Below are 11,975 nucleotides of genomic sequence, written 5' to 3' on the forward strand. Positions count from 1 at the left end.
CTGCAAAGACCTTAATTGTTTTATGTCTGAATCCAGACCTGCTGACAAAGTGCCATCTCTCTAAGACAGCATGAGGCTATGACCCACCCACCTACTAACCACAACATCCACCTGGGGCCCGTCCCAACTTGCTCTGATTGATTGATTATGTGCCATCAAGGTATCTTATTTCAGGACGATGCTTAACTTCCTGGCAGTAATGTCCTAACTTTCTGAGGTTAGATTCCCTATCCAGTATCTCTGTGCCATAAAAAGGAAGCAAGACATCCAGTTTCTAGTTACTACCCAGTTTCAGACAGCCTTAGCTAAGCAACCTGATTGTTGTGTTAATAGTTCAAACCAGTGTTGCTCAACCTTGGCAGCTTGAAGATGGGTGGACTTCAACTCCCGGAACTCCCCAGCCAGCCTGGCTGGCTAGGGAATTCTGGGAGTTGAAGTCCACCCATCTTCAAGCTGCCATGGTTGAAAAACATTGGTTCTAACAATAGTTTAAATATACCATCCTACATTTCTGATCTAGAAGGTTGAATGCTCATTCTAGAAGCTGTTAATTAGGTAACTAGTTAGCTAGTTATTTAGGTAACTCCTGGTTAAACATGCAGAGCAGGGTCTGCAGGAAGGAATTTCTCTTGCTAGGTTTTGCAGTTCAGGGGGGATTTATGTTTATAATATGGGGAAAGCCCCCCTCTCCTTATCTTGCAAGATGAAATGCAGAGAAACAACGCTGGGGAACAGCATGTTAGTCTGTGACAGCCCCAAATCAGACAGAGTCTGCTAGCTCCTTTTCAGACCAGCACCTTTTATTAATACATATGCCTTTTAATACCAGCTTAATTGATAACTGGCAAATAGAGGGAGAAAATGTAGAAGCAGTGAAACACTTTGCATTTCTAGGTGCGAAGATTACTGCAGATGCTGACTGCAGTCAGGAAATCAGAAGACGCTTAATCCTTGGGAGAAGAGCAATGACCAATCTCGATAAAATAGTTAAGAGCAGAGACATCACACTGACAACAAAGGTCCGCATAGTTAAAGCAATGGTGTTCCCCGTAGTAACATATGGCTGCGAGAGCTGGACCATAAGGAAGGCTGAGAGAAGGAAGATCAATGCTTTTGAACTGTGGTGTTGGAGGAAAATCCTGAGAGTGCCTCGGACTGCAAGAAGATCCAACCAGTCCATCCTCCAGGAAATAAAGCCAGACTGCTCCCTTGAGGGAATGATACTAAAGGCAAAACTGAAATACTTTGGCCTCATAATGAGAAGACAGGACACCCTGGAGAAGATGCTGATGCTGGGGAGAGTGGAGGGCAAAAGGAAGAGGGGCCGACCAAGGGCAAGGGGGATGGATGGTATACTAGAGGTGATGGATTCGTCCCTGGGGGAGCTGGGGGTGTTGACGACCGACAGGAAGCTCTGGCGTGGGCTGGTCCATGAAGTCACGAAGAGTCGGAAGCGACTGAACAAATAAACAACAACATGCCTTTTAATAAAATGCGTTCATCTGAAACCATGCTACCTGCCTCCTTATTGTGTGAACCATCGTTCATAAAACTGAGGCCTTTTAATAAGATGTGGTCATTTGAAAATGTGCTATCCCACCTTCAGGGAAAGAGGTACGCTTTCATTTCGTAAAATAACCTCCTCCAACTTGTGATCCTCCAGAGATTTTGGACTTCAGTCCCCAGAAATGCCCAATTTCATTGGGAGCCAAAATCCACGACCCCAAAGTCCAAAACCCGCTCCACTTTGCTTTAACCAAAGTTCTTATGCAGAAGCAGCAATGTGAACAACTTGGAATGGTTTTTCATGATGTCACCCAGATCAGAAAAACAAAATATGGTATAAGCAAAGCACATTTTTTTTAAACTGTGGAGCAGCAGAAAAGGAGTTGAGCAATTCTCACACACGCCTTTTCCTGGGCAAACTGTTTCCTAAAATACTTAAAGCAAGATTTCAAGATAGAGAAGCTATAGCTTGACTAAAGGCATCCTCCAGAGAGGAGCCTGTGGGGGGTGCTGCAGGGAAGGGCGGTCAAAAAAGTCAAGATGGCGGATTAGGGGCATCAGGTTGCATGGTGGTGGCTGCCATCTTGATCTTTTTGACTCCCCCTCCTTGCAGACACTCCTGGACAACCTAAATCTTTACTTTTTTGACCCTCCTGCAGACCCACAACGAGGAAACGGGAGGGAAGACCATGAATTCCAGAGGGTGCCTCCCCATTTTCACCTCCCCCCCATAGCAGGTCCTCAGCAGCTTCTTGGCTTGGAAGCACTTGCAGCTCGGTTGAACCTGGATTAAATGCAGCTGCATAAACACTTTGCACGAGAGCAGATGAACTGCAAAGAGCAACTGCAGAGGCAGCAGGAGGGGTCGATAAGCATTGCAGAAACAGCCTTGCCATGAAATTAGAATTGCACCAGTTCTTGTGGCAATCTAAAACCCCAGATTCCCTCCGGAAACTGGTGCAGGAAAAAAAAAAGCATCCTCTTTAGCATGGGCATGCAGAAACCCTCCCCAAGGAGAGGCATTCTGGAGATCCAGGGATCCAGCGTCCAAGAGCCATCCAGGGACAGGCCAGCCAAGTCCAAACAGGATCCCGCTTCGGCTGAGCCGTTAGTCTTCCTCGGTGGCAGTCAGAGCTGCGGCTGAGTAGGATGCTGGCATGTAATGTTCCACGTTTACCTGGGGGGGGGACCCCACTGCTTGCGGGGGGCTGGCCTGGGGCTTGGTTTTCTTCTGCTTCACCTGTGGACAGACAAGGAAGGAGGACAATCAATCTCCTCCCACAGGGCCCAGTCACACTCCAGATTTCAAATTTGGAGGAAGAATTCTTTAGGGCAGTGTTTCTCAACCTTGGCTGCTTTAAGATGCTGGACTTCAACTCCCAGAATTCCCCAGCCAGCATGGCTGGCTAGGGAATTCTGGGAGTTGAAGTCCACGCATCTTAAAGCAGCCAAGGTTGAGAAACACTGGTCTAAACCACAGATTCCTGGCAAAGTAATGGCTGATATTCTTGTCTCAGGATTCGGGGTCCCGGGTAGAACAATCTGCTAGAGGACGATGGCCTGGATGTCCTCAGTTTGTTTGCCAATGGCTCACCTGCACGCACGTCATGGAGGTCAGTGGGGAATCCCACATCAGGTCGAGAAAGGACACTTCTGCAGAACAATCTTGGATCAGCTGGGGAGGAAAAAAATCAGCCAGGATTAGCCAGGATGAGAAGAATCTAACCTAGAACCCCATTCCATTTGGGAAGGGAGGAAGGGAGGAGGGAGGGAGGGAGGGGAAGAAGAAAGAAAAGAAAGAAAGAAAGAAAGAAAGAAAGAAAGAAAGAAAGAAAGAGGGAGGGAGGGAGGGAGGGAATCTAAATGGGAACTGACATGAAAGTCATTCTGGACCTCAACAGTTAAGGCCTGCATGTGCAGATGAAAATGTACTTACAGGCCCCTCTAATCATGTCATTTAAAGTAGCTTGTTCTTCCTTCTGATTCATTATGTTGGTTTGAAGCCCCCTAAATAAAGCTGCGTGAGTCTGCCTCTATCTAATTACATTTACCCCAGGCTACTGGGCTACCAGGGATTGGATTTCAGCTCCCATAATCCTCAACCACATTGGGGTCACTGCAAGGCAACAGGCAGACCTAATGCTTCTGCCTGGGGAACACAACAAGAACAACAACCCTGTGAGGGAGGCTATGCTCACCCTCACTATTTGAATCAAAGATTACAACATTTTAAGGAATAGTTCCTTTTAATAGCAAAACAGCCTCGTGTGGCGCAGGGTGGTAGGTGGCGGTATTGCAACCGAAACTCCCCCCACGACCCGGGTTCGATCCCAGCGGAAGCCGGATTCTCTCTCGGGGAGCCGGCTCAGGTCGACTCAGCCTTCCATCCTTCCGAGGTCGGTGAAATGAGCACCCGGCTTGCTGGGGAAGGGGAAGGCCATGGCAAACCACCCTGCTCTATAGTCTGCCAAGAAAACGTCACAAAAGCGGCGTCCCCCCAAAGGGTCAGACAAGGCTCGGTGCTTGCCCAGGGGACCTTTCACCTTTTCACCTTTTAACAGCACCTACCTAGTGAAGTTCTTTGCAACTAAACCATGATATTTGCACATTGGGTGATTTTTAACCAATTTTGGCTAGCCTAGTTAGCAAGGCTAATCTTGGTTTGAAAAAGAACTAGCTCTGTAAATACTCCGTAATGTTTTATTGTTCCCAAAAATTTTCTCAGCAGGCATGAAAGGGGAGCTCTGATTGCAATAGGAATGGGGCAGCACGACTGACTGTGTGGCCAACTGTGGTCAGTTTAAAGGACCCTTCTGAACGATTACTTCTGGTGGTCTCCTTTTCTTCATGCATGGATAGATCCAGAGACCTCTAGCGCAGTGTTTCTCAACCTCGGCAACTCTAAGATTTGTGGACTTCAACTCCCAGAATTCTCCAGCCAACATGGCTGGCTGGGGAATTCTGGGAGTTAAAGTCCACACAGCTTCAAGTTGCCACAGTTGAGAATCACTGCTCTAAAGCAATTGCCCCAAAGAAATTTGAACAGCTGGGTTTTGGCAATCCTTAAGAATTATCCAGGGTGACAGTTTAGCCCAGGAAAGATAAAAACATCCTTCCATTAGACTTCCTGATCTGGCCTACACCCCTAAGATCTCCTGGTGGTCTCTTATCCAATTACTAACCAGGTCTGACCCTGCTAATCTTCTTCCAGGTCAGTAAGGTTGCCTGAGGTCTGCAGACATTGTTGGAGGAAAGCCGTGTTAGTTCATGGTGGCAAAAAATCAGGAGTCTGGTAAAACCTATTCTGGTTCCCAAATATCATTAAAAGGCATCAGCTTTTGTGAGCTGCATCGATCACACACATAGAGGGGTGGACTGATGGGTTTAAAGTGGGATGCGGGTTCCTACAGTGAGAAGAAGCAGGTTCAGCCAGATGGAGTGGACATTCCCAAAATGTTCAAAGAAACTGGCACAGATGCAGACCCCATTTTTCTAACCCAGTGCAAACAACACGACCTCATTCCTGCCTAAGCCGTCTTACCCCGCTCTGCCCCAAGATGAACCCTACATCAGTCCGGCCTGTCCATGCAGCCGATGAAGGGAGGTGATGCCTTTTAATAAAATTGTGAGTTGGGAAAGGGGCGGCCAGACTCCTGATTTAAGGTCTGCAAGTAACCTATTTGGCAGCGAGATCAACTCTCCTGTCCTGTATTGTGCTGCAAAATGACACTCCTACAGATTCCTCTTTCTCGTTTTTCCATTCCCCCCCCCCCAATATTGCTGCCTCTAAGCTGGCCAGCTGCGCTTTCTCTCTCTCTGTCTCTCTCTTTCTCACTCACACACACACACGCACACACACACACAAGCAGGAGAAGGGCCAGTTCTGCCCCTTGTCCACTTACCCCGTTCGGCTTGTATCTACAATCTCCGATCCTGCGTGGGGCTGTTTTCTGACACCAGGTCTCTTTGATGGTGAAATGCAGCGAGAAGTGGGTGCTCCACTCCAGTCTCTTTTGGGGGGGGATGCAAAAGGGAGAGAGTTTGCTGATCCAGAGGATTTTAATGATTAATGCACAATTGAGACCAGAAGTTTTTCTCTTGGGATTGGCACGCAAACAGTTGGAAAAAAGTCACGGAACTTGGTTTTTGTACATGATAACTGCAGCAAGATTATTGTGTGCACAAAGGTGGAACGATTCAATATTACCCACAACGGTTGGTGAAGATGGTGGAACTTGCCGAGATGGCTAAATTGACTTCTTTGCTCAAAGAAAAGACAACATCTGCGTTTAAGGCTGACTGGAAACCCCTTATGGACTTTTTGCATGAAACAGAAAACAAATGAATTTAGGATTTCTGGTTTGGAAGATTAGACAGGATAGATTATAGAAAGAAGAGAGTTATCTTGTAACCACAGAGTTAAATTTATGATTGTACTTATAACTGCTGTAAAGAAGATCAGAAGCCACTTCTTGGTATCCTTTTTCTTCTCCCTTCTTTTCTGTTTTTCTTTTTCTTTTTTTTTCTTTCTTGCCCTCTTAGCTTTCTTTTTCTCACTTTCTATTAATTTGTATTAGTTTTTATCTTCCTTTATTAAAAAAAATCTCTAATAAAAATTACATGCAAATGGGGAGAGTTTGAACAGGTGGCACTTTAGGACGGGGTTTCTCAATCTCGGCCCCTTGAAGATGGGTGGACTTCAACTCCCAGAGTTCCCCAGCCAGCATGGCTGGCTGGGGAACTCTGGGAGTTGAAGTCCACCCATCTTCAAGGGGCTGAGTTTGAGAAACCGTGCTTTAGGATGATGGAGTTGGAGAGGAAGAATCCTGTTTCCAAGGAATATGCAGTCTTTGGATTTGGGATGGTGCTGAAGGGGAATTGAGCAGAAAAAATGCAACAGGGCGACGCCAAAGGATTAGCTCTCTGGCCTGCTGGATTGGTTGGACTACAATCCCCATCACCTGTGCTCAGCATAGCCAGAGGTTGGAGCCCTGTGCACCAGAGAGCCTACGCATGGAGGAAAGCAGCAAAGAGATCTGAAGGAAGGGGAAGAACAGGAGAACATCAAAGGGGTTGTAGGAAGAACATCCAGGCATAAAAGAATTGCTATAAAAAATAATGTAGCTTAATTCCTGCTGACTTTATGGACAGCATCTGCAGCATATGGTCAGAAAAGTCCAGATGTGAGTCACAACGGTGTGATCGAAGCTCCGCTTGTTTTCCGTGCACTAAAAAACAGGCACAATCGCGTCGTGGTGGCCACCATCTTGACTCTTTTGACCATACCTTGCTGACACTCCTGTTATGAACACATCCTTGTAGTTTTCTTGGTAGCAGTATAAAAGTGATTTGACCTTGCCTTCTTCTGGGGTGGTTTTTCAACTTCCCGATCTAGCCTCCAGCCCCGCAATCTCCTGGGGGTGCCCCATCCAAGGACTAACCAGGGACCTAACTCTGCTGAGCTTTTCCCAACCAGCCAGGGTCGGCTTGGTACTCAGGGGCCTTAAAGCAAGCTCCGCAGCCCCTGGCTGGATCCGGCCCATTTTCAGACCGGGACTTGCTTCTGCCCCTACGCCAAAGTCAGCAAAGTTCTTCGCTCTCCATGGAGACTTAATCTGCGGATGGACATTCAGATAAGCCCTAAGTCTCTCTGCCTAACCTTCTTCCCATATTTTATTTATTTGGCTGGAAAGAATGAAAAGCATCCTCAGATGTTTTGGGAAGCACCCAATCTTCACTTCACAATGCAGGGGCTCTTTTTTCCGTCAACCCCGCTTTGCGAGAAGAGAGCTTTGCCACGCCACCACACATCAAAAGGGATTGGACATTAACTTGACTTGGCGGCTTGCTTCCTGGACGCTGATCAAAAATGCCACCACTCTCGTTGAACTCCAGTGACCTGTTATGATCGACCACAGGGTTTCTCAGCCAGGGTTCTGTGGCACCCTGGGGTTCCGTGAGAGATCCCTAGGGGTTCCCTGGGAAACCACGGTTTATTTAAGAAACTATTTCAAATTTGGGCAACTTCGTATGAAAGAGGTAAGTTTCGTTCTTTATTTTTAGTTTAAGGACAATGCTAATGCATATCTACAGGCCTACCCATGAAACAAATACAGTCATTTTGTATCTTCTGGCCTCTGTTTGAGCCTGAATGTGCAGGGGTTCTCTGAGGCCTGGGAAATATTGCAAGGGTTCTTCCAGGGTCCAAAAGTTGAGAAAGGCTGGTCTGGACATGTTCCAGGTCATCAAGGTCTTTCCAAAAATGGGGGGCCTAGAATCTCGGTGGGGTCTGATCAAGCATGCAGAAGAGAGAGGAGCAATGGCATTGATGCCGCACTTCAGTTGATGCAGCCTAGGATCGTATTTGCTTTTTTGGCAGCTGCATCACGGTCTTGGCTTGTGTTCCGCTTTCGATCCAAGCTTTTGCTATTTGGAATGGCTTCCTCCTTTTCCTCATGCCTTGGATTTTTTTCTACCGTAGTGTAGGATTTGCATTTCTTTCTGTTCAATAGCAGAGAGATGGCCACAAGGTCCCAATTCTGAATTTTCCCCCAACGAACCAGACCTTGGCCAGGATTCAGAGGCTGCCTTTCTCAGCCTTACCCGTGTTGGATACATCATCCTGATCTACCAAGTCCTTTCCTTCATGGTGCAGAATAGAGATCACCTGGTGTCCTACTTTCCATCTCTATTCTGCAGCTGTAATGTAGACCATAGAAGGACTGAACATAGAAGTACTAAGGGTGAAACAACCCTGTGGGACTGTTTGTGCTGATAGTATCCAGTGGCTCTGGGAACTTTGATCTTTTTTTAAAAATAAATGTTATTAAAAGTTTTACAAAACACATAAAAACTAACACAAACTAATGAAGAGAAGAAACAGAAAAAGGAAGAAAGAAAAAAGAGAAACTCAGAAAGAAAGAATAAAAAGAAATAGAAGCTTCTGTTTATTTGCAGCAAATGTAAGCACAATTACAAAATTATCTCTTAATCTATGATTACAAAAAAAAGCTCATCTTTTTCTGTTATCCAATTTTTGTCTAATCATCAAAACCACAAATCGTAAGTGCATTTTTTCCCGTTTCATGCAAAAAGTCTATAAGGAGTTTGAAGTCGGCCATAAATATGGATATTGTTTTTTGACATTGACAGATAGATAGATAGATACTACAGATAATGTAAATTCTAACCTGCTATTCATGTCTCTCTTTCCATTTTAATCCAATTTCTGCTAGTTAAAGTGATATTTTGCTGATGCTTAATAAACAAACATCCAGCTGCATTTTTTGCAAGCCGAACCAAGGGGCAGATATGCTTGCTCCAACCTGGAGAGCGGGATTAACCAGGAGTGCACTTGGGTGCAAACTAAATTGGGAAATTTTCCAGCCCTCCCATATGATGAATTTCACCTTACCAGGACAGGCTACAACTTGGATTGCCTCCCTGCAGAACGTAGCTTCCGCCCTGAAACTATAGTTTTTTACTGTTCTGCGGCGGTCAACCCTGTTTTCTGCAGCAGAATCTTGCACCAGGAGCAGCAGGGGAGCCGAGTGGGAGAGTTTTGCTGGTGAGCCAGATTAAATCCTCAAAACCCTGCCAGAGCCTTCTCACAGAAAAATAAAAATTCAGCTAGAGAAGCTGCCCATCATTTCTATGTTGAGGGAAAGCATTTGTGGCTGGGATTTATTTACAGGTAGTCCTCACTTAATGACCATTCGTTTAGTGATGGTTCAGACTTACGACAGTGCTGAAAAAACTGACTTACGACCAGCGCTCACACTTACAACCATTGCAGCATTCCCATGGTCATGTGATCATGATTTGGGCGCTTGGCAACCAGCTTGCATTTATGGCCATCGCAACGTCACGTGGTCACATGTTCGCCATTTTCGATGTTCCCAGCTGGCTCCTGGCAAGCAAAATTGATAGGGAACTGTGTGATTTGCTTAAGAACCACATGGTTTGCTTAATGGCCGTGCTGATTTGCTTAATGACCACCACAAAAAAGACTGTAAAATCAAGTTGGATTTGCTTAATGACCGCTTCACTTAGCAACTGAAATTCCAGTCTCAATTGTGGTTGTTAAGCAAGGACTACCTGTACCGGCCTGTTTGGCAATGGCCCCAAATGCACATAGTCACACTGCCAGCTGAAGGAGCACCAAGAGAGCATTATTGCTGTGAGGAGGGTTTCTTACAGCCAGCAGGGGGGGACAGGGAGGTGCGCTAGAAAATTGCAAGCAAAAATCTGTGCAGAAGAAAGACCTCCCTCTTCAAAGCATGCTCAAAGAGAAGAGAAAGCCAGTTTGGAGTCATGGCTAAGGCCCCGGCCTAGAAACCGGGAGACCCTGAGTTCCAGTCCCACCTTGGGCATGAAGCCAACTGGGTGACCCTGGGCCAGCCCCTCTCTCTCAGCCCTAGGAAGGAGGCAATGGCAAACCACTTCCAAAAAACCTTGCCAGGAAAACTGCAGGGACTTGTCCAGGCAGCCTCCAAGAATCGGACATGATTGAATGGATTAAAAAAAAATAGAGGGATGGAAGGCTCCCTCCTTCACTGGCCCCAATTTGGCCAGATCTAAATCTTTCACGCTTTTCTTCTGGCAATGTAGCCCCTGCAAATGGAGGGCCATCTGGTCCCCTTGTTGTCCCAGGACAACCAGGAGAGAGTCGCTTCCGAAAGCCCTCCGAATCAAAACCCAGCTTAGGCCTGCAAGCCCAGCCACGAAGTCCCACGGCCACCATTTGCCACTTCCTTTCCCAGCAGCTCCATCCACCCCTTTCGCCCAGCCAGACATTGCAAGGGCCGAAGCAAATCAGGGCCTCTCAAGTCCAGCTCAGCTCCCGCTGGCGCCACGGCCGTGGCCTTGCAGTCTTCTCCGCTAGAATATAGGAGGTGTTTGCCCTGACCTCCTTACGGGATGTTTTTTTCTCCTTCCCAGCCTAGGAACTAGTGACCAGGTCTGACCTGGCTTAATCTGTTTAATATCAAGGTCAACTGGGTGCCACAAGCCCCAGCTGTGACAAAAATAACTGGGTGAGGTCAAAGAAACATCCTTTATTTTCCTCGGCCCCAGGGCAACAGTACAAAAGGGTTTGGCCATTTCTGTCATCGAGGAAGCTGTTTGAGTTCCCTGTCTAGCCAACAGATTTCCTGGTGGTCTCCCATCCAAGGGTTAACCAGCCCAAACCTGCTCAGCTTTTTCAAGCGCAGCCAGCTGAATGGCACCACTCAGCTGGCCTCAGTATCTCAAGTGGAATTCAAAGTATAACCCCCTGCCCCCCCCAAAAAAAAACTTGGTCCAAGAGTTCAGAAGGGGCCATCACTGTCTTTGGCTTCATGTCCTGGCTGGCTGGGAAATTCTGGGAGTTGGAGTCCATGTATCTTAAAGCATGCTGGCTGGGGGATTCTGGGAGTTGGAGTCCATGCATCTTAAAGCATGCTGGCTGGGGGATTCTGGGAGTTGGAGTCCATGCATCTTAAAGCATGCTGGCTGGGGGATTCTGGGAGTTGGAGTTCACGCATCATAAAGCATGCTGGCTGGGAGATTCTGGGAGTTGGAGTCCATGCATCTTAAAGCATGCTGGCTGGGGGATTCTGGGAGTTGGAGTCCATGCATCTTAAAGCATGCTGGCTGGGGGATTCTGGGAGCTGGAGTCCATGCATCTTAGACTGGCCAAGTTTGAACAACGCTGTTTTCTCGCAACTTTCTTCCTAATCCACCTTCATCCCAAACTTGGAGAAACTAGCTTTTTGCTGCTGCTTTTCCGTCCTGGCTGTTGTTAGCGCAGCCGACAAGCGCACCTTTCACACCACAGTCTCCAGAGGGAGGGCACGGAACACTTCCGCGGAACATCTTTGGCCGGAGATGTTGGCAGAAGCTGGCCGTTGCGAAAGACGTGTTGGGAGGGAGGAAAGCGAAGGATGCCTCTGTGCCTACGAAGCTGCAGATACTTGCAGATTTTCCATGCACAAAAAGCAGTTGGAGGGAGGGAGAACTTCACCTGCCGTTAAAAGCCATTTGGCCTAAAACAAGCAAGATTCTAAAAAATCCAACCCCTTTTTGCTGCCCCCGGCTAAACCCTTTATAAATGTTGCTGACTGCCTTGACCTCCCGTCTGCAGAGGAGAAAGGCAGGCTGTGGTCGAGCCAACGAATCAAGAAATCAAGAAGGGACCCTCCCCACCCACGGCGGTCCCTGGGAGGATCGTCGCAAGCCCCGCGGATTCTCGACTCGGGGTTTACCGTTTTGTGGGTGCTTCTGATCTTGAAGAGCCTGAAGACCGACTGCGCGGCGCTCCTCTGGTTGTAATCTTCCACTGCCAGCCGAGCCGCATCTCTGGGGAGAACAAGCCCGGGATCCTCTGCGGTGGGGGAAGCTGCTATCCGAAGGACCCCCCAAGTGACCCACGCTGCACCCAGGAGGACCAAGCCCATTGCTCAGCACTCTGTGGTTCTGGGGAGAAACTG

At 47.5% G+C, this 11,975-nt stretch overlaps 1 protein-coding gene across 1 annotated transcript; it reads right to left on the reverse strand.

The window, feature by feature from the left end:
- Nucleotides 1–2,359: 2,359 nt before the first annotated feature.
- Nucleotides 2,360–11,975, reverse strand: LOC134496152 (cathelicidin-2-like). Its single transcript, XM_063301908.1, has 4 exons — nucleotides 11,751–11,975; nucleotides 5,409–5,516; nucleotides 3,101–3,181; nucleotides 2,360–2,746 (listed from the first exon to the last, which is right to left on the reverse strand). The coding sequence occupies exons 1-4, from the start codon at nucleotides 11,940–11,942 to the stop codon at nucleotides 2,615–2,617; spliced, it is 513 nt and encodes a 170-aa protein (XP_063157978.1). The 5' UTR covers nucleotides 11,943–11,975; the 3' UTR covers nucleotides 2,360–2,614.

The sequence above is a fragment of the Candoia aspera genome, chromosome 4 (genome assembly GCF_035149785.1).
Source record: "Candoia aspera isolate rCanAsp1 chromosome 4, rCanAsp1.hap2, whole genome shotgun sequence".
In the NCBI taxonomy this organism is placed as follows: Eukaryota; Metazoa; Chordata; class Lepidosauria; order Squamata; family Boidae; genus Candoia; species Candoia aspera.

Bases quoted from the DNA above. Each gene is read 5' to 3' on its own strand.
- LOC134496152 (XM_063301908.1), bottom strand. From the start codon at position 11,942: ATGGGCTTGGTCCTCCTGGGTGCAGCGTGGGTCACTTGGGGGGTCCTT. The intron at 3,182-5,408 runs GTAAGTGGACAA...TTTCCTCCCCAG, and splicing joins GTAGATACAAGCCGAACGGG to CTGATCCAAGATTGTTCTGC. The intron at 2,747-3,100 runs GTGAGCCATTGG...GTCTGTCCACAG, and splicing joins CCTCCATGACGTGCGTGCAG to GTGAAGCAGAAGAAAACCAA.